We start from the raw sequence: 22,855 nt of genomic DNA, 5'->3' as shown, positions 1-22,855 counted from the left end.
GCTCCCACGTATCTCCCCTATCCGTGAATTTTTACAGTACTTTATCTTGCACTTTTAGAACATGGTAATAGCCTGTCTTGCATCATTCCCATGAGTGTTTCTTATTTAGCAATCTGTTCTCTGCTCACAGAGTTCTAAAAACGCCCGGACTTCCGTGTCTCCACCGCAGAAACTCCACAGTACTTTTTTCATTTTCTGAGCAGTCATTACTAGCCAATAAAAACCGAATGGTCGGCACTTGGTTTACTAGTTTGAGCAGGAGGAAGATATTCAAAATAGATCCTTTAGCTCTTGCCAGGATCAAACATGGCGGGTCGCAGCCAAACCTTTCAGAGCACTCGGCTCTCACTTTCCTCCTAGCCCTGCCAATCTTTAGCTCTATCAGGCTACCTTTACTAATCTTTGGCTTTCCTTCCTGTACCTTTCTTCCCCCTCGGTGGTCAAGAGGGTCAGCACCCGGGAGAGTGACAGGCGCCCAGCTTCCCGCCTCCACGCGAAGGCCCGCCCACTAGCTCGCGCCAGCCAATCGCAGGAAGCGCTAGGGCGGCAGGCAGCGCCGGTCGGCCCCGCCCCCCAGCCTCTCTGTGGCCTGTGGCTTCCGAGCCCGTAGCGCAGCTGTCGGTCGTCCCGGCTGATCGTGTGGCAGTGCGGTTCGCAGGCTCTCGCCACCGGCCAGAACCCAGACCAGCGCCGCCAAGGCCGTCGGCTCCAAGCCTTCGCCATGGACTTTGAGGACGGTAAGCGCTGCCTCTGGCTGGTCGCCGTGTCGAGTGGGAGGTGGGCTGGCCTGCGCCGGGGGTCTGTTTACCGTCCCAAAATGGCCGCGTGGGCTTTGTTCTGCGGGCCCGAGGCCGCCCGCCCGCCGCGGGCCCGGCGCCCGGAGTCTGCCTCTTTGGGGACCTCCAAGCCCGGGTTTGTGCCGGCTGGGCCGGGGAGTTCAGTGCTGACCTCAGTGCGGGGAGGGACGCGCCCAGAAGGTGTAGGGCCTCCGGCCTCGGTGCCCGGACTCGCCCCTGGCGCCAGTGCGTGGAAATTACCCTCCTTCCCCCGCCACCAACTTCCCGGTCTCGGGCAGAGAGGCGAGCAGGGGCCTCCTCTGCCTTGTCTCTCTTCGCCCCTCTGGAGTGACCCAGGTCATCCATTTAGTTAATTAGTTAATCCTCAACCACAGATTACTTCTTGAAGGATTTCAAAGGCTTGGCCACAATGTTTCTGGTTTTCTTAGTTTAAGATGAGTTTAAAGGGCGTCTGTAAATAGTATGTATAGACAAGTATCTGTACAAAATGGAAAGCAAAATATTTCTGGTTAGCCAACTGGAATATTTATCTACCAAATTTACCTTGTCGTTAATCCCTATTTTGTAATACTTTTGTGAACCAAAGCATTTTTCTATGGGCTGTGTATGGATGGGACTTAAGTTAGTCTGAATTCTTGCACAGCAAGCGCGAAATGTCCTTCAAATTCAGAACAGTATGCAGCCGACCAGGCTGTACTTAGTGATTAAACAAACTGTATTTTTTTCAGTCGTGTCTCACACCAGCTCTTTAAGCCATTCTCACAGGCTCACAAAGTAAAATTAACTTCGTCTTCGTCTGCTCAACTTTTATAGGAATTGGTGTCAATGTAAAATGGTATGTAGTGACAGCATTAGAGAGACTTGGAAAAGGGCTTGAATGATTAAACTGGATTTAATCCTGAGTAACCAGACGTTTCTAAATAAAACCAGTTCACTAATTACCTGTAAGCCTCTAACCCCCACCAAAACAATTATCTTTAACGTTGAACGAGGTGTGATCTCAGCATGGGAGTCTTACTAAATGATCTTTTGGTCTTTGATTTGATTTCATGCCACAAAAAGTTAAAGCTGCCAAATATATGGGACTGGAATAATCTTTTTGTAGATATTTTTAAATTACTTTAAAGTAGGAGGAGACCTGGTACAGTGGTTAAGAGCTTGGCTGCCAACCAAAAGGTTGGCAGTTCGAATTCACCAGCAGCTCCTTGGAAACCCCATAGGGCAGTTCTGCTCTGTTCTATAGGGTCACTATGAGTCGGACAGCAATGAGTTTGGTTTTTGAAGTAGGAAGTTCAGCTATTAGCAGTAGCACTCTGGTGTTGTTGTTTGTTTTAGTTGGACTTTGTATCATTTTGATGTAGATAACCTTTAAACTACAAATATTTCAAGTGGCCAGAGTTGAGAGTGAACTTAAGAAATATATTGTTGTGTTTTCATGTTACAGTTTGATGACAGGACCAATACCTAAGGTATAGCAGACTCTATCAAGGGATCTGGGGTCAGTGGGAGCCAGTCTTCTCCCACCCAGGCAATAACGGAATCCATAGTAGATAAATGAAAAACAATAACAAAACTTAGTATTGTTTGCTTTTATTACCACTAAAAAATTACTATGTGCTCACAATTCTCAGTAGTGTCAATGATAAAATTCTAAACAGTGTCAGTGATAAAATAGTCCCTCTCATTGCCCATCCCAGTCCCCACTGCTGTATTTGGGAGATGGAATTTGACTAACAACGTATCTAAATCTAATCCTGTGTAGTGTTGTTGGGTTCTGTTGTATCCAAATGACCACTGTATTAAATTCCCTTTTTTTTTTTTTTTTTAAGGATTTATTTGTAAAACCAAGTCCTTTATATTAACATTTATTAAATTAGTTTTGATGAGGAAATTGGCAATATTAGGTCTTCAGCTGTGCTACATCTTGAATCCATACCACACGTACATGTATGCACATGCATTTCTCCGATAAGATCTTGACATTTTCTAGAGGACAAATTAAGTAGTAAAAGAAACATTAACTTAAAAAAAGTAATATATTACATAGAATTGATTCTCAGCTGTCTGCTTTTTGCATTATTTGATACATAATTTAATCTATTTTGCTTTTGTTACTCTGTGTAAATCTGTACTGGGTCCCCTCTTTTAGTTGTTATTATTTATCAGGCGTTATCAATTAATCTTTATATTACCACAATTTGAATGATAAACCTGCCATTTGGAGAAGTGGTGAAGAACGGAGATGTATGTCTCCTCAAATGGAGTATTAATTGGTAATTTTTTGTACCCCATTTTTGCAGATAATTGAGTTACTGATGTTAAAAGTTTTTTTTTTTCAGTAAATGGATTTATAGTTTTAGATACTTGGTAATATTGCACTGATTGTTTTCTGTTAAATGTGTTTTCATAGATTATACACATTCTGCTTGCAGAAATACCTATCAGGGCTTTAATGGTAAGTATCCTCTTTCATTTGCTCTTAAATTTGTCGAGGGAATATATTTCAGCTCTTCTCTTCACATCCATAATAATAAGGCACCAGTGTAAAAAACTAGTTCCTTCTTGTTTCAGTCATTGTTTTGGCTCTTGATATATCACTTCTCACTGCTAATGTTGTCGTGCTGTATATAGTGTTTGCACTGGGAATTTGGGATCCAAAAAAGTTAGGAGTAATTACAATTTGTTTGACTCTTGTCTGTTTTGTTTGGATTGATTTATTCCAAAAGTCGCTGACTACGTTCTGAGTGATGGATTACAAGAAACTGGCTGAGTTCTTTTTGTTGGTTAGAGATTTTGATACTGAATAATGTAAGTTAAGTGGAATATCAGCTTGGTTCTATGTTGTTTCTACCATAATACATTATTTTTTAAATTATTTTTTTATTGTGGTTTAGGTGAAAGTTTACAGAGCCCATTAATTTCTCATTAAACCATTAATACACAAATTGTTTTGTGACGTTGATTACCAACCCCTCAATGTATCAACACTCTCCTCTTGCCCATCCCAGGCTCCCTGTTTCCATTCCTCCTGCCTTCTTGTCTTTGCTTTTGGGCTAGTGTGCCCATTAGTTTCCTATACATGACTGAACTACGAAGCACGTTCCTTACACGTGTTGTTGTTGGCCCTATACAAAAAAAAAAAAAACCTGTTGCTGTTGAGTTGATTCCAACTCAAAGCAATCCTGTGAGTTGGCTCTATAGACCTGTCTGATCTGGCTGAAGGGTGAACCTCAGGAGTAACTTCATTACTGAGTTAAAAGGGTGTCCGGGGGCCGTGTTCTCGGGGTTTCTCCAGTCTCTGTTGGACCAACAAGCCTGGTTTTTTTTTTTTTTTTTGAATTTGAATTGATTCCTGAAGAGAAGTTGAACTTTGTTCTGTATTTCTTCTGCTCTGTCCAGGACCCTCTATTGTGATTCCTGCCAGAGCAGTAAGTGGCGGTAACCAACACCGTCTAGTTTTTCTGGGCTGAGTCGGGTGGAGGCTGTGGTAGTTGTGGTCCATTAGTCATCAGTCCTTGGGATCTACTGTAAGAATATTAAATGAATGCTGAAGAAAGGGAGCCATTTATATTTTTGAGCAGGAGAGTGACATGATAAAATTACCAAAGGAAGTTTAATTTTCATCTACGGGTAGGTTAGATTGAAAACTAGAAATTTACCTAAATAAGCTGTTTCATAAATTTAGGTATAAGGATTTAAGACTCCGAATTTGGGAGATGACAATAATAATAAAAGATGAAGATGTTTCCTAGAGAAAATAAGCAGAACTTGCAGGCGGACTAGTAATAGTTAGAAAAGTAAGAGGGATGAGTAAAAATGAATCTAGGATTTTAAACTAGAGTAGATGGGACAGTGCTGTTGCCAAAGAGAGAGCAATTTGGAATAGTAGAAGGCCATGATCTCCACTGGGCTTTACTAGAGGGCTGGATTTAATATCAGAAGTTTATTTTGTTATTAGTGTGCAGTGTGGCAAAAACATCTTCAGAAATTTCTGTCATTAATGTTATTGATTTTTATTAATGTTTTCTCTTAAGGTTTGTGGTTCTCATCTGGGGTTGATTGTTAGAATCCCCTTGGGAACTTTTTCAAAGTGTATCTGTTCAGCTCATACCCTAGGCCTTCTTGAATCTTAATCTGAGGACCAATGATCCCTGGCTGTGTATGTTGTGAAAAATACTCGTTTGGGTTGCACCTCTGGTTAAAAGCCACTGCTTGATTACGCTGACGTCTGGGTGATTGTCTAAATTTTACAAATGAGGAACTTATGTAATTTCAGGGATATAATTTGATTTCATTCATTCAAATTTCTGTTGAGTGTTTGCTGTGTATCAGATATTCCAGGAGCTGAGAATACAGCAGTGAATAAAATTGACAATTTATCCTGTCGTATGAAATTTACAAGATAACTGCCCATTTTGTTCACTGCTGTATTCCCAGCTCCTAGAGTATCTGATACACAGCAAACACTCAGTAGATATTTGAATAAATGAAATCAAATTATATCCCTGATTTTCCTTTTTAGAAATACCTATTTTGTTTACTGTGAACATGGCTAATTGAAAATGGCTATTTCTGAAATTTTTTGACAGTTTGAGAGCAATTAGATGCAGAAAAACAATACTTAATGACAAAAATTTTTCCTTTTGAAATTATGAAATGCTGACTCTTCTTGAGAATTGGGATTATGTTAATTATTTCTATATACCATGTGGTTCCTAGTACTTATTGCTAGTTCCATTGAGTTGGCTCTAACTCATAGCATCCTTATGCATAACACTTGTAGTTATCCCTTTGTTGAATAAATACTGGTTAAATTGAAAATAATTTAATATAGAGCTTTTTAGCTGGTGATATGGTCTTCTTTAAAATTAGGTTTTATTAGCAAATTTTTCAGTACCTTGTCTTCTGTGTGCTTTTCCTTTATTGTTTAGAGTGAGTTTAACATAAATATTAATGATAAATTATTATCTCAAGTGAGTTATTTGAATATCTAGCTGTTTTACGCAAAGATTCCTGAAGGGAATGGTATGTTTTACACACTCTTTTTTTTTACTCTTTTTTAGGAATGGATCGTGATTATGGCCCTGGATCTTATGGAGGTCTGGCATTCAAGGATATTTATCTAAAAATTCTTCTTTTGAATGCCAGCAGAGGTGAGCATCATTTAATTTTTTTCTTTTTAAATCTTGTAGGGATGGATCGTGACTATGGCCATGGATCCTATGGGGGTCAAAGATCCATGGACTCCTACCTAAACCAGTCATATGGCATGGACAGTCACGGTGGTGGTGGTGGGGGTAACAGGTAAATTGCTTCATTACTTGGCCAAGTAATTAGACACTTTTTTAAGATTGCGAGTATATTTTTTTAAGTGTTCCTTAGATATGTTATGATACTTGAACTTCGCTATTTGACATCGAATGATCACCTTAAATATTTGAAGGTATTAATTAAGGGGTATAAAAATTATCTCAAAATTACTGGGAGACATTATTTTACTAAAACCTCAGATAAAAGAAAGTATTCACTCTAGAAGTGAACTTTTTTTTTTTAACTTCTTTTTGTCTCACCTTATCAATCAGAATGTCCTGACCACCAAATAATATGTAAATATGTTATTGGAAATATTATTTGTGAAGCTTTTTAAAAATGATTTTAAAAAAATTGCTAGATGTGGGGTAGTATGTAAAACAGCAAAGCAGTTTTTGACTAGAATGGGTTTAACTGCACTAGCCTAGCAATATTCAGTTTCTAAGAGACATTTAAGATAGATATTCTTTTAATTTTAAAGTGAGCTGGAAGAACATATTGTAATAATAAAAATGTTCTTTAAATCATGTCCAGGTTACTTATTGGTGGGTACTGCTTACACCAAAAGTGTGTTTTCTAGGCTAAGAGCATTGTATTAAAACCATGAATAATAATACCTTTGCTTATTTTAATGCACTGTAAATTGCATTTATATTTCACCGTCGATACTTTGTAAGGCTTACAGGCTTTAGTGTTGACCACATTTCAGGCGAAGGAGTTCTTTTTGAGGCACAGAGAATCCTACTGAATATAAGTAGCACTAGTTAGACATTTGAAGCTGTTGTACTTGTTCAGTAAATTGAAGGATCCGGATTCCTTAATGATGGACTGGATGATGCTTACTTTACTTCCTTCTGCTTCAAGTGTGCCACTGTGGTTTATGGTAGAGAAAAAATAAACAGTTATACTCTTGTGATATTTTGAAAACTGTAGTTGGAAAGAGGGATAATTTTTATATGGTTATTTAGGATTCAGAAGTAAATACTACCTTCTATTTAGTAATCTGTAAATAATTGAAGTGATATAATACATTTAAATGCTTTAACATATTCATTATTACCCTATTTCTTTGTAAATGTAATGTACATAAACTTTTTCTGTAGATGTTATTGCTTATATTTCATGTGTAATTGTGGGCCTTTATAAAATTTTGTCGTAAGATACCAAGCAAGTTTTGTAATTCATGGTTTCGATTTGTGAGAAATAAGATAATTTGTTTATTTTGTTGACTATAAAAACCATAAGGAGACTGTGTGCTCCTTTTTTTTTTTTTAGAATGGTTTTATGTGATAATTTCCTGCCAGGAAATAATGTTTCAAATAATTAAGGACGTTATAAAATGTATTCTTTGTCATCTGCCTTGAAAATTCATATGCAGAGGATATGTTGGTGATTTTTTACTTTTATGTTTAATTTTATGTGTTTATTCTTCTAGATTTGTTAGATTTAGTAGTTTATAAGTGAGAAGTAACTAAGAATTGATTATTGAACTTGACCAAAGTTTGGCAGTTTGTCACATCTTATAAGCAGAGATAATTCCCTAAATTTTGACTACTACACACTCAATGAAGCAGTTTTATGATATAGATTATTTGGGATGCAAAAGGATCTCCTCTGTTCCGTGTCACAAATAGCCTACATCTATGTAGTCTTCAATTTGTGTCCCTATCGAAAGCCAAACTATTGTAAATATTTTGTGTTTTGATATTAGAGGTGGATTCAAAGAAAGTTTCAGTAGCTCATGAACTTTAGCAAATGACCTTTTCCAAGACTAGCGCTGGGCTTAAATAATGATAAATTTTTTAAATTTTTAATTAAATAGAAAAGCTGCCAGAAAGCAGATTTTTAAGCTAAGATTTATAAAACTCAATTAATATATAGAAACTGACTCAGATAGCTTTCTATCTGGTCAAATGTTGAACCGCCCAGCCCTAATCAAGCGTGAATAGAATTAGAATTGTGCAAAGCAGTATGGTATAAATGAATTTTAGTTGGTAAATGTCAACTGATAATTTGTCTTTTGAATTGTCTAACACTAGTAAGCTTACTTTTGTTTTTTCCCTCACTGTGCAACTTTTCCAGGTTTGGACCTTATGAGTCTTACGACTCCAGGTCTTCTCTGGGTGGGCGAGATCTGTACAGATCTGGCTATGGTTATAATGAACCCGAACAAAGCCGCTTCGGAGGTAGTTATGGTGGTCGATATGAGAGCTCCTACCGGAATAGCCTTGACTCTTTCGGAGGTAGAAACCAGGGCGGGTCTAGCTGGGAAGCACCTTACTCCCGTTCAAAATTGAGGCCTGGGTTTATGGAGGACAGAGGAAGAGAGAATTACTCTTCCTACAGCAGTTTTTCTTCACCCCATATGAAGCCTGCGCCTGTAGGCTCTCGGGGGAGAGGAACGCCTGCTTATCCTGAAAATACGTTTGGAAGCAGAAACTATGATGCTTTTGGAGGACCATCAACAGGCAGAGGCCGAGGCCGAGGAGTAAGTACAACAGAATCTTTTCAGATTCTTTTCACTAGTCACTCTTTTAAACCCTTTCAAGACCATGGTTTTCAACTAGAATAAACACTGTTCATCCCAGTGTATTTTGAAGCAAAATCTTGAGTCATAAACATAATTTTAAGGTTGGCTAAAAGTTTTTCCAGCACCTCAGAAAATAAGTGGCGGTTTGAGATGATTGTTCATGAAGTTTTGCCAAATCTCCCTTTATTATAAAGGTGTGGCTATTAGGTTTGGTCTAAAAGGGGTTAAAAGGAGTTGCATCTTTTTCTTGTGAACACTAGCAGTTTTGCTGGTGGGCAGTTCTTAGATTATTGTAAAAGGTAACTGAACCCTTTGAGCTTTTGAGTAGGTTAAAGGTGCAATGTATGATAAACATTTATACTTTGCTGCTAAACTCTAGCAAGTAGGATTTCTTCAAAGCTCCGTATTTCATTAAACACAAGAGACTAAAAGTTGGTGATAGTTCAGGGTAGCTTAACCATGTTTACATGGTAAAGAGGTTGTATATAGCAGGTTGTAGATGTGTATAGCAGGTTGTAAAATGATTTTTTTCCATTTGATTTTGCTACCTCACCCTCTTGCAATATGTCCTACTACAGATTGTTTTATTTTTTCTTGTGTCACTAGCTTTACTATTGAGGAATAATTTTTTACCTGTACAAACACGTTCATGGCCTCTTCCTAGGAAGTAATATTTTGCAAATTATCGCTTAAATGAATACATATACTAGTTCTTAAGTGTTTAATTTCAGATTATATAGTGTGAAGATTATGCCCTATGTTCTTAGGTAACTCGACTGATAGGAAATTTTACCTAGTAGGTGTATGTAGTTTGTGAGGATACTATGTAGTTTGATTATATAAAGAATATTGTATCTTTGCTATAATGTAAGAAATTTTTTTTAAGTCAGTGGCTCTTAATATTCTCTTTGTAGAGGAAAGTACTTCTGATAAAAATGTAGTTGAGCACATGTTTTTGTTTGTTAGCCTGTGTTACATCAGTGTAGTTTTTATACTTGTGTAGAAATTTTGCAGTTACTCTTATGTAAAATGCATTGCACCTTTAATGGATAGTTAATGAAGATTTTTCTCATTTGACTATATATATTACCAGGAAACATTTATTAAGGCCTACTAGATTTGATAGGTATTCGTAGGCATGATATACAAATACAAGCAACTGATATGTTGCTTCCCACCGTACTTTATTATTTATTGTAGGTTTATCAAAAAATTGTGGGGCAGTAGACTTTGGATTTAGAAATTGAAAACCCATCCCAGTTTAAGCATGTGGAAAACATTTTCCATACTGTGTATTATTTTAGGCAGAGGCTTTTTTCTTAATGAGACTTTATCAGTTTTGTTTTCATGATGGTAAAATAGGTTTTCCTTTACCTTGTATTCACAACTCTAGTCTGAATGGATTTTTCTTTATTTCTTCCTATTAATGAAGTAGATGAACTGGTAGGACTTTCTTTTTAATCTTCACTTGTACAATTTCCATTGGATCCTTCTCTTCAGATTACTTCTGAATCTTTATCTTCTAAAAGTAAGGTTAGCACAGTAAATTTCTGTGGACACGTGGCCTCTTGGTGTAGTGGTTTTGTTAATGACGAGAGAAGATGAAGGGACACAAAGTGGTTTGGTTGCATGACTCTTCATCTGTAAACTTTTGCTTCTTGAGCTTATGGCTCAGTATGTTTCCGTAGGTAAGAATGTGAATGGAACGGCAGATGCAATTATATAATCTGAAGTGTGTCTTGGAAGTTGATGCATGGTTATGTTTTAACTCTCCTATTTCATGCTAATGTTCCATCTAGCCTTCTTATTCCCTTTTCAACAGGGAGAAATCGTTTTTACTTTACAGATACAGTCTTCTTTGTGTATCTTGGTTTTAAGCCAGGTTTTAGTAAAATAAAGATTTCTTTTAAGGTGTTTTTCATGAGAAAACATCAATTAGGAACTCTGAAGAGGAGTTGTAAGAGAGTTGTACAAGTGGTAATATTTTGAGAGGCACATACGTTGTTTATGATCTCAAGTAATTTTGAATTGTAAAAATAAAATGTAGAAAATATGCATATTTGCTCTACTGGAAACGAAAATACTGATTCACTGGATTTGAGTTATGTAACGTACAAAGTTTTTCAACGTGTTTGTTCAGAGTGGACATGTAAAATTAAAGTCATCTGGGAATTCTCAGGTGAAAATTAATAGATAAGGTAAATTTTATATAAATTCATATTTTAACTTTGGAAAATATGCTAATCTTTTTTGATTTCACAAATTTACAGCATATGGGAGATTTTGGAAACGTTCATAGACCTGGAATTGTTATTGACTATCAAAACAAACCCACCAATGTGGCAGTTGCTGCTGCAAGAGGAATAAAGAGAAAAATGATACAGCCATTTAATAAGCCCGGTGGAACCTTTATCAAGAAGCCCAAGCTAGCAAAACCTGTGGAGAAGACGAACCCCAGCAAATCACCCAGTAAGTAAGAAGACATAATTATACTTGTTCAGGAATTTTTTTAAATTCAGTTCTTTTAGGTAATATTTTTCCTAAGTTTATATAGAAAAACTGTAAAATAATTGTAATTGTAAAAATTAGATCTGAATGAAATTTAGTGAGAACATTGAAGAGCTGTAAAATTTCTGGTTCGGTATCCAAAACTTCAGATGAAAAATTCAGGGCTTTCAGTTCTGCATCAATCTTGCAGGAGGATGTAATAACCATCTTGTTTCTAATTGTATTTTAATTTGTAGATAGTATCAAACACTGAATTTTTCAGCTACATTTGGAATACCAATTTATTTATTTACTGCTGTGTTACGGTTAATTTTTTGTATTGTGGTCAAAAGCAAGGGTCTGTGCTCCAAATCCAGCCCTGGCCTGTATTTGTACTGGCTTTCAAGCTAGTAATGGCTTTTATATTTTTACAGGATTATAACACAATAAAATGAGTATGTAACAAAGACCATATGTGACCTGCAAAGCCTAAAATATTTATTATCTGTTCCTTTACAGGAAAAATTTGCCAACTCTTGGTCTAAAGTGCTAGTTGAGAACGAAGGTGCAGTTTCATGGTTGTTTAGAATTCTGAATGATTAAAATTTTAATGTTATCGAAGGTCTGGTTTCTCTTTTCAAGCCTAAAGAATGGTTTGAAATGGTTTCTTTAATGAACTTATTTTTTGAACAAATATTTTTGAAGCATAACTCTTTAATAGTCAGCAGATAACTTCTAGAAATATATGTCTTAATGTCCAAACATTTGTAATGTTGTGTTTTAATTTGCACATTCCTCTTAAAATGCTAAATCTTTTAACAGTTTAAACACATATATGAGTTTTTATATAATTGAAAAGTCTTTCATTTCATTGCTCTAGTGTATATTGAGTTGTTACTAAGGATTCTGCTTTCTGGCACACAAGAATTGTGACATCAGTTTTTTAAGACAACCTGAAAGCTTAACTAACTTTACTTCTGTGTGTTTGCCTTTACTTTTTTCCTTTTCCCTTTGTTTGGTACAAGGGTTATTTACCTGGGATTCATGACTCCTCTAGTGCAGTGATTAAATTAGTTGTGAATATCAAAATTACCCAAAGAAGCTTTACAAGATCACATGCTCTGGTCACCCCTCGTCTTTTAATTCTGATACAGGGTGGGGACAAAACATCTACATTTTTAAAAAGTCTTTGTATATGATTTTAATTCAGACCTCTTTCTTGGGCTGTTGTATTTATCATTGGAGGTATTGTTGAAGGAGTATGTTCCATAAAATCCCTTTATGAAGACTCAGGGAAGAAATTTTTCATGGTCATTGTTATTGGTAGCTGTTGTTGAGTTGGCCCCTGAATCATGGTGAACCTGTGCACGATGGGACATAATGCAGCCCCATCCTGAGCCATTTCCATGATCGGTTGGGGATTGGATGTTGTGATCCTTAGAGTTTTTATTGGCTGATTTTCAGAAGTAGATCACCAGGCCTTTCTGCCTAGTCTGCTTAGTCTGGAAGCTCCCCTGAAATCTATTCGCAGTCATAGCAACGTGCAGGCCTCTACTGACAGACGTGTGGTGATTGTGCATGAGGTGCTTTGGCTGGGAATTGAGCCTGCATCTCCTGCATGGACGGGGAGACTTCTACCACTGAACCAAAAGCCTCAGAAAACAGGATGGCAAACACTGTTGTGTTTGATTGGCATCTTATGGTTTACAGATAAACTCCATGTATATTACAACATTAACCGGTATAACAGTCTTGTGAAATGGTCAAAGCAGGGCTACAAATGCCAAATTATAAAAGAGGATACTAAGTGCAGATAGAATCCACTAAAAGAAAGAAAGAAAACTATTTCATTCACAATAGCATCAAATGAGTAAAATGGTTAGGAATAAATTTAATAAGAGAAGTGTAAAATGTATTATACCCTGAAAGCTCTAAAACAGTGGCAAAAGAAATTAAAAAGATCTAAACAAATGGAAAAACATCCATGTTCATCATTTGGAAGACAACATTGTTAAGATGGCAGTACTCACCAGCCTGATCTACAGAGTCAATGAAATCAGTCAGAATCCCAGATGACTTTTTTTTTAGTCAAGCTTGAGTCTAAGCAGATAAACTGATTCTAAAATGCACGTTGAGTTATAAGGTATCCAAAATAGCTAGTTGTGAAAAAGAAGAATAACGTAGAAGAATGACTTTGTGACTTCAGAATATACTACAAAACAATAATAGTCAAGTGCACTGCTGTTTATTGCAGTGCCATTCACAGTAGCTCTGGCAGCAAAGCTGAGCCGGCCCTTGACAGGCATATGCTATTAAAGCACATGGATATGACCACCCCGCCCCCTTTTTTTTTGTTTTTAACAGAACTTGAGAATCGCGTAACGTAGCTAAGGATGAAGCCAAAATTCTTTACGTCAGTGAGGCTATCACTGTCAGATATGAAATGGGCATTTTGAAGGATTCCTGCTAGTTTTTCAGGAAAAGACGTTTTGCTATACTGTAGTATTTTAGACTATTTGATTTGAAGAAAATTAGTAGAAAAAGAACCATATTCTGCCATTTGACTGGAGAGGTACAACATACGTACAATTCTGGTTTTAGCATTTGAAAGGGAAATGAAGTCACTTCCTGTTTGAGGCAGTGTATAAATGGGTATTCTGCACACTCAGAGTTTGAATGAAACCTGTGAATGAGGATATTAAAAATGGTTAGTAAAATAAGAATATACATTTAAGCCCTTATAAAATAATGAAAAATAGTGTAGATACTATGTTTTAATGTATTGATTTTGTATAATTTTGGAACTCGTTCCCTTGTATACATTTAAAAGAAAAAAACCCCATCGTTTTTGAGTCAGTTGTGACCAATGGTGTCCCCGTATGTGTACATACCCAAAACCAAATCCATTACCATCGAGTCAGTTTCAACTCAGCGACCCTATAGGACAGAATAGAACTGCCCCATAGGGTTTCCAAGGAGCAGCTTGTGGATTTGAACTGCTCACTTTTTGGTTAGGGGCCAAGCTCTTAACCACTATGCCCCCAGCAGCCTTGGAAACCCTACGGGCAGTTCTGTTCTATTCTGTTGGGTGCTATGAGCTGGAATCAACTTGATGGAAGTGGGTTTTTTTTTTTTAATTTTTGCAGAAGCGGACTGCCAAATTTTTCTTCTGCAGAGCTGTCAGTGGGTTTGAACCACTGACCTTTTGGTTAGCAGCTGCGTGCTTAACCATCGTGCTGCCGGGGCTCGTATATGTATATGTAACCAAAAAAACCATTGCTGTCAAGTCAGTTCCAGCTCACAGCAACCCTGTATTTACTGTTGAGTTTTTTAGTTCCCAGGAATGATTTTGTACTAGGTATTTTTCCAGCAATAATCCAAAAATAATGTGTTACAAGAAAGAGCCAGCTCACTGTGAGATACTACTTCACAGCCAGTATGATGGTCATAATTAAAAAAAAAAAAAATAGGAAATAAATGTTAGTGAGGATGTAGAGAAATTGGAACCTCATATGTTGTCGGTAAGAATGTAAAATGGTGCACCTGCTGTGGGAAACAGTTTGGTGGTTCCTCAGTAAGTTAAACAGAATTATCATATGGCTCAGCAATTCCACTCCTAGGTATATATCTCCAAAACTTGAAAACATATGCAAACAAATACTTGTACACAATGTCTGTAGTATTATTCACAGTAGTCAAAAGGTAGCAACAATCCATATGTCAGTCAACAGATAAATGGATAAACAAAAAGTGGTATATCCATATCATGGAACGTTATTCAACCATAAAAATAAATGAAGCATCAGTACATGCTACAACATGAATGAACTTTGAAAACATTATGCTAAGTGAAAGGATCCAGCCTCAAAAGGCCACATGTAGTATAATGATTAGTTATATGAAGTATTCAGGATAGGCAAATCATAGAAACAGAAAACAGATTAGTGGTTATTTAGGGGCTGGGGGAAGGGGAATGAGTGTTGCTAAATGGGCATGGGGTTTCCATTTGGGTAATGAAAAAGTTCTGGAACTAGAGAGCGGTGGTGGTTGCAAAGCATTTTGAGTGTGCTTAATGCCACTGAATTGTATACTTCAAAATGGTTAAAGTGGTAAATTTTATGATACACGTATTTTAGCACAATAAAAAAACATTAAAAGAACCCACTCTTTTGGGGGAGGTGTTTATATATTTTAAGAGATCTTTTACTAGAAATACATGAATTCCTTGCACCCAGGGCTCCAGTATTCATTGAACTTCCATTTTCATGCAGAGTCAGGTTACTTTAGTGTTCCTCAAGGTGTGATATGCAAGATGATTTTAGGTGATATGGATGTTAGTGCTTAAAATGAGGGTAAGAAAAATGTAGATTTAAAGAAAAATATGTAATAATCACAGATGAGAAGCAAATATGGCTAAATTCATGATGGTGGTCAAATCAGTGAAGTTTTGGAATACTGGGTAATGTCAAATTCAGGTTTTCTGGTGAATTCAGTTTGAATCATGATTACCAAGTAAATCCTATATGTCTGTAATTTATGAACTGGTGGTTTGAAAAGGAGAATGGGAAATTGATTTTTATTTCTGATCTTTAATTTGTCTTTTATCAGCAAAAACTGATTCTAAAATGGAAGAAAAAGAAAAACGACGAATTGAGGCTCGGCGAGAGAAACAGAGGCGCAGAAGAGAAAAAAATAACGAGAAGTATGGAGATGGCTACAGGTTTGTGCTTATTAAAGTCAGAAAATTAGGCTCATTAAAAAATAATTTCCTAGACACATCTAGCTCAATTGGCATAACATAGTTTATAAAGGAAATCTTCTTCATTGTACTTTGGTGAGAAGTGTCTGGGGTTTTAAAAGCTTGTGAGCAGCCGTCTGGGATACTCCACTGGCCTCACCCTGTCGGGACAAGGGAGAATGAAGAGTAGAACTGTGCTCCATAAAGTTTTCTTTCATTCTTTTTTTTTTAAAACAATATTTTACTGTGTTTTCAGTGAAAGATTACACAATGTTTAGGCTCCCATGCAACTATTTCTGGTTGTTGAGTGACACTGGTTATGTTCTTCACAAAGCGTGAACGTTGCACGTTATTTCCATTCTGATTGTCCCCTTTCCATTCATCTAGTTTCTCTGCCACCTTATATTTTCATCTTTGTTGTATAGTAATTGTTGACCGTTTGGTCTCGTATAGGTGATTTTTTTAAAGGAGCACAGCACGTACGGGTGATACTATTTTCTGAGCCAGTTTGTTATTTAGCTACAAGGTGATCTTCGGTTAATTTCGGTTCAAGGTTTGAAGAACGTTCAGAAAAAGAAGAGTAAATGAGTAGGTACTAGCTTTTCTAGATATTGAAGTACGAGAAAACTATGATAGTTAAAAATATGTGTTAGTAGACAAAGCTAATCTGTAACAAAATTATTACCGTAGAAACAGATTGCATTATATGTAAAAATTAATATATGATTAAGAAGATATTACAGACAAAAAGGGAATTGCTTGAATGGCTGACCAATAATAACATGAAAATAATCAGTTTAAGATACTCTTCCCAACATCAGTTAAAATGAATTCACATGAATTAAAAAATCAAAAAAGGGAAAATTACAGAAAAATAAAGTGCAATTATTTTGACATCTGCAAAGAGATTTCTTTTTCCAAGTGTAAGAGTTACACAGTAAATTACAAAGGAAATGATGGGCAGATTTGGCTAAGTAAAAGCTTAAAACTTAAAAGGAGAGCAAACATGCTTGGAAAATATTATGAGAAACGATTAATGTCTAAATTAGATAAGTATCGCCCAATCAAATTTTTTTTTTAAAGTAAGAAAATGAAGATTCCCAATACATAATTTGGTGAAGGAATGCAGCTAGTTAATAGGTTTGGGAGAAAATGTTCAAACTCACCAAGGTAAACTGAAAAGTTAGGCAATTAAATGCCATTTCATTAGCAAGGAGAAAAAAAATTGTTTTACTAACCAAGGTGCGATCAAAGGATACTTACGGTGTTCAGGAGACAATATATTGGAGAACAATGAAGCAGCTTTTTTTTTTTTTTATGTGCCTTAACTTTTTTTATACTCATGATCTCCAAGAAAATAATAGAATAATAATATAGAAGAGTTTTATCTAAAAAGGTGCCCATTAAAACCAAACCAAACCCAGTGCTGTCAAGTCGATTCCGACTCATAGCAGCCCTTTAGGACAGAGTAGAACTGCCCCATAGAGTTTCCAAGGAGCGCCTGGTGGATTTGAACTGCCGACCCTTTGTTTTGCAGCCGTAGCACTTAACCACTACGCCACCAGGGTTTCCAAGGTGCCCATTACAACCTTATTTATAATAGTTCCAAATGGAAAACAAATGGCAGCTGTAGAGAGTGATCAGCTTGACACATCCGTTTATGGGCTCTTAACCTATTGCCGTCAAGTCAATTGCAATTCATAGCGACACCATAGGACAGAGTAGAACTGCCCCATAGGGTTTCCAAGGAGCAACTGGTGAATTTGAGCTGCCGACCTTTTGGTTAGCAGCCAAACGCTTCACCACTGTGTCACCAGGGGCCCCTATGAGCTCTTAGGCCACTGTGAAAAATGAAGATTATAAAACTTGATGTAACATGAAGGAAATGCAAGTAAAATAGAAAAGCATATATGTAAAGTATAAAAATACGTGTAAGGAAAAAAAAAAAAAGACTGCCTGGAAATATAACAACAACAAAATAATAGGGCTATAAATTGATAACATTTTTTGGTCTTTTTCTCTGAAATTTGCCCAGGTACTACCTTTGCAAAAAAAAAACCAATGTATTTCCTATTCATTATGTTTTTTGCTCTTTAAAAGTTAACTTGTTTTTGTAGCAAAAAGGGAATGAAATGTTTCACGTAAGTGAATTTTCTAGGTAACCATAACTTTATATTACTTCAAAAGATTTTCAGAGAAGAATTTTTAATCCTTTTGTTGGAGATGTTTTTAAAATGTATGAGTTTCCTTCCATATTAAGCAGATACTTTTTGTTATTACTTGGCCTTGATAGGCATGTCGATATTGTTTTATATAAAATGTAGTAAAAAAAAATTCAGTTGCATCTGAATTCCCATTATGTCTTGCTTGTTTGGTCTGTCTTCTTTGATTTTAGTCTGTTAAGTATTACTTGCGTAATATTTGTGTCTTACTTTAATAACTTCAGTACCCTTTCTGGTTTGTTGCTTCTAATTTGCTGGGATCTGAGAAACAATAGGATTAAGTTTATTATGAATCTTCCTGTAGATAGGGGTTCATTTTTAAGAGAGCAGCTATTTTCGGTCCTTGGGAGTGTATCTCCCACTCTTGATCTGATACAATTACTTTATTTGAGTAGGGATAAGAGGCTTAGTTACTTTGGTATGGAAATAAAGTTTATTTCATTTGCGAAGTTTATTTAATTAACACTTTATATCAAATGTGCTAGGAATCTAAGGTGAAATTACATTATAGGACTCATTTTTCCATTTAGTTAACCTATGAATACTTTTCCCATTAAAAATTACAGATTTGGTTATGATATATCCATGTTGATATAATAAATGTTATTTGTAGTAAATGGAAGAACAGAATTTTCATTTAATGGTTTTCTCCATAACTCAAAATAGAAACTTGATGACAATAATCAAATGAACATCAGGTCTACTAAATATTTTAGGATAAGAATTCTTTAAAATAGTCTAAAATTATTTCAGTATACAGAGCAATTTTGTTTTGCATTCGCAGGATAAGAGGTTGATAGCTGACTGTTGGGATGTGTTCCTTTTGGACCTTAGAAAACATTTAACATAATAAAGAGGGTGGAAAGGTCTATTGGGGGGCAGGACTTTGATCACCTAAAAGCTCTAAGGGAGTGAATTATAATTGTTTAGTGTGGTGCAGTGGTTCAGTGTTTGGCTGCTAACCAGAAGGTCGGCAGTTTGAATCCACCAGCCGCTCCTTGGGAACCTTATGGGGCAGTTTACTGTGTCCTGTAGGATCTCTGGAAGTCGGAATCGACTTGACGGCAATGAGTATGTATGCAGTGTTGTATCTGGTTTTCTTGATGCTACCGTAGTGGTTTGTTAACTTGAGGATGGAACGGTGTAAAATAAGTAGTGGAATTTTGGAATTTGATGTATCTCAAAGTTTTCCGTGGCTTTGTAGTCTAGGCTAGAAGTGGAGAACTCAGGACTAGATTATGTAGATCCACTTACTCCACCTTAAATACCCAGAAGCTCTGGGATGGGCTAGAAATGCAAGGTGATGTAATGACTAAAAAAACCCCAGCTTTGTGAAGTCGATTTCAACTCATGCTGACCCCATGTGTTGCAGATTAGAACTGCACTCCGTAGGTTTTTCAAAGCTGTGACTTTTCAGAAGCAGATAGCCAGGCCCTCCAAGGTGCTTGTGGGTGGGATTGAACCGCCAACCTTTCGTTTAATAGTCGAGTGCTTAACCTTTTGCACCACTCAAAAACCAAAAAAAAAAAAAAACCCATTGCTGTTGAGTTGATTCTGACTCAGAACACCACTCAGTGACTCCAGTACAATGACAGTGCTGCTTAAATCGGTATTTAACAGTTTTTCTGACTTAAGTGAAATTGAAATCAACCATAAGACAGAAAAAAGAATTATTTATGTTGGTAAACTCAGTTTTATTGGTATATTCTCATGATTTCTTTCTAAATAAATAATCTAGTGTATTATTCTAAATGTATGAAAAGCTTCTATTTCACCTCACAGAACGGCATTCACATGTTCATTCTGTAAATTTCGAACATTTGAAGAAAAAGATATTGAACTGCATCTGGAAAGTTCTTCACACCAGGCGACATTAGATCATATTCAGAAACAAACCAAATTTGACAAAATAGTTATGGATTTTTTGCATGTAAGTATGTTTCTGAAGTGAGAAGTACCATATAATTTTGTTTTTTCACAATTCCCCATCCCTCTTCCATTTTGTTTCTAAAATTTTAATTTACCATTTATTTAAGGGAAGAATTGTTTTAAAATAAGGCCAGTATTAGATGTGAATTCCTCTATGATAGAAATTGGATCTGTTATTTGAGAATACGTTTTACATTTTTCGGTGATTTCTGACAGAGATGTCAAAGAGGGAATTATTTAATAACTATTTAGTGATGCAGATTCAGCTGTCATCTTTTGAGAGTCTACTGGGTATCAGATTTTGTGCTAGATACTTTCATTTATTATTTCATTTGATCTGCCTAACAACTCATTTTTATGATCAAAGAATATGCTCAGAGAAGTTAAAGGACTCTGTCACTAAGTGGTAGAGTCTGAATTTAGAGCAAGGGAGCCTGGTGTCTGTTTCAGTGCCCTTCAGTTATGGATGTGTGGCCATCAGTTCAACAGTTTTTTTTGAGTACCTGCAAAAGGTACCATGCCAGACTCTGAAGACACAGATACTACCCTCAGTGAACTAACAATAATTGGAAATAGGCTACATTCACACATAACACAGGTGACACTATTAAGTGCAAATGCCAAAGATGCATGGTACATACAGACATAATACGAGTTTGGGGAAGGAGAAGATCATTGAGACCAGAAATGCTTGAAGGAAGGGGCTTGAGCTAGATTGCTCATTGTGTGTGTACTTAATGTGGGCAGAAGAGATGGATTTATTAGACGGTAAGAACCATACTGTGATCGTTCACACCTTTATCCTTGCAGAATTGTATTTCCTAACTGAGATTTCTTTCTGTAATTTCCTTAACTGGTTCCTATCTGTCATTTAGAATTTAAACACCCACTTATCCTAAGAAAACCTATTGACTATTCCAGCTCTTGTAAATCTATCTTTCTCTACATGCCTAAAGTACATTTTGAAAAGTGAATATTTTTTACACTTTCCTAGTTTTTTATGGTGGTCTTTTCAGTTAAACTGTAGGCTCCTTGAGAGTAGATACTAGTTTTTATACTGTATTTTCCATAGAACCAGCACGGTGCTAAGCATATCCTAAGCCCTCATTGAAACTTTTGGATTCTGATCTGTGAAATCTTATTATTTTGTTTTCTAGGAATGTATGGTGAATAAATTTAAGAGAACATCTATCCGTAAACAACAGACGAATAGTCTAACAGAAGCAGGCAAGATAATTGATAAAGATGCTATGGAAGGTAAATATTTAAACAAACTGCTTTAGAAATCACATGGGTATTTTACATAATACAACCTATTGCAATGTAAATGGTACTGCCTAGAGTCACATGTAATAGCCCTGAGTGGATAGCAGAAATTAACTCCTTTGACTTCCTGTTTTTGTGCTTACAAATTTGTCTCTACCTACCCTTGTCTCCTCCACTTCAATTTTAGAGGAAAATTCATCCCTCCTGTTTTCCTCTGCCTCATCCCTTCTCATCTCCTTACGGATTTTTGCTCAAATGGTAAACTTGTCTATTCTGTTTTTCAGTCTTTCTTTCTCTCTTGGTTCCTTCTCTGAAGCATATGAGAAACTGGTTGCTGTCAAGTCAGTTCTGACTCACGGCAACCTCGTGTATCAAAATAAACTGTGCTGCATAGGGTTCTCAGTGGCTAACTTTTTGGAAGTAGATCACTAGGCCTTTCTTTCCAGGTGCCGCTGGGTGGACTTGAACCTCTAACCTTTTGGTTAGCAGCTGACTGTGTTAACTGTTTGCACTATCCAGGGACTCCCCAAAGCCTATAAACATGCTCTTATTTAAAAAAACAAAATAAAAGGAAAAAAAAAGCAGACACTAGTTTTCCTAAAAACTCTGCTTTTTTCTTTTTTTCAGTAAACAACCAAGTTTCTTCAAATGTAGTCCACACTGGTTTCTGCTTCCTCACCATTTACTACTTTACCTACAATAGACAATCTTCGGCTACCATCAGTCTGCTCTGACAGAGGTTACCAACACTGACTTGAATAGGTTCCTTTGAATCATCTTTCTTCTGCAACAATTTTCACTGACAGCTGCATGCTTTGTGAATCTCTTTACTTTCTTGGTTTCTGTGTCTCCTCTCTGTCCTGATATTCTCTTTATTCCCTTGTCAGTTTAGTCTTTTGGCTTTTTTCTATACCAGTCTTTAAAAGTTGGTATCTACCAGTACTCTGTCATTAGCCTAGTCATCATCTCTTTCCTGATTAATTCATCCTTCATGATTAATTCATTTACTTGTAGTAATACGTATATGTTTACTACTTATATGATTATACTTATGTGTATACTTATATACTTATATGATTACTTATACTCATGTGTTGATTACTTATATCTTAGCACAGATCTTTTTCTTTTTTTTTTAAATTTTCTTGTGCTTTAGGTGAAGTTCATTTCTCATTCAAAAACTTACACTGTTTCATGATACTCTGCAATTCCTGCAATGTCACAGCATGCTCTCCCTTTGCACTCTGGGTTCTCTGTGTCCATTCGTCTAGTTCCTGTCCCTTCCTGCCTTCTTGTCTTGCTTTTGGACAGGAGCTGCCCATTTGGTCTCATGTGTGTTATTTTTTGTTTTATAGCTTGTCTAATCTTTGAAAAGTGGGCCTTGGGGATGGTTTCATTTCTGGGTTAGCTGAGTGTCCAGGGACCATAGTCTTATGGGTCCCTCCAGTCTTCTGTCAGACCAGTAAGTCTGGTCTTTTTTTGTGAATTTGACTATGTTCTGCATTTTTCACCTATTCTGCTCAGGGCTGTCTGTGGTGATCCCTGTTAGAGCGGTCGTTGGTGATAGCCAGGCACC

General features: G+C 36.5%; 1 protein-coding gene across 4 annotated transcripts in view; it reads left to right on the top strand.

Moving 5' to 3' along the window:
• Positions 1-580: 580 nt before the first annotated feature.
• The window catches only part of ZNF326 (zinc finger protein 326), a 35,632-nt gene continuing 13,357 nt past the window's right edge, over positions 581-22,855 (top strand). The window contains exons 1-9 of one of the 4 annotated variants that reach the window (XM_064282326.1): positions 582-737; positions 3,208-3,252; positions 5,861-5,896; positions 5,990-6,101; positions 8,190-8,595; positions 10,908-11,106; positions 15,733-15,844; positions 19,867-20,014; positions 21,171-21,270. In XM_064282326.1, coding sequence (XP_064138396.1) covers positions 722-737; positions 3,208-3,252; positions 5,861-5,896; positions 5,990-6,101; positions 8,190-8,595; positions 10,908-11,106; positions 15,733-15,844; positions 19,867-20,014; positions 21,171-21,270 — 1,174 coding nt within the window. In that variant the 5' untranslated portion in view covers positions 582-721. Of the gene's footprint in view, positions 738-3,207; positions 3,253-5,860; positions 5,951-5,989; positions 6,102-8,189; positions 8,596-10,907; positions 11,107-15,732; positions 15,845-19,866; positions 20,015-21,170; positions 21,271-22,855 lie in introns of those variants that run through there. The other 3 variants (XM_064282327.1, XM_064282328.1, XM_064282329.1) reach the window with 3 other exon arrangements.

Source organism: Loxodonta africana, chromosome 3 (assembly GCF_030014295.1).
Source record: "Loxodonta africana isolate mLoxAfr1 chromosome 3, mLoxAfr1.hap2, whole genome shotgun sequence".
Classification (NCBI taxonomy): Eukaryota; Metazoa; Chordata; class Mammalia; order Proboscidea; family Elephantidae; genus Loxodonta; species Loxodonta africana.
This window is presented reverse-complemented; position numbering and strand designations above follow the sequence as displayed.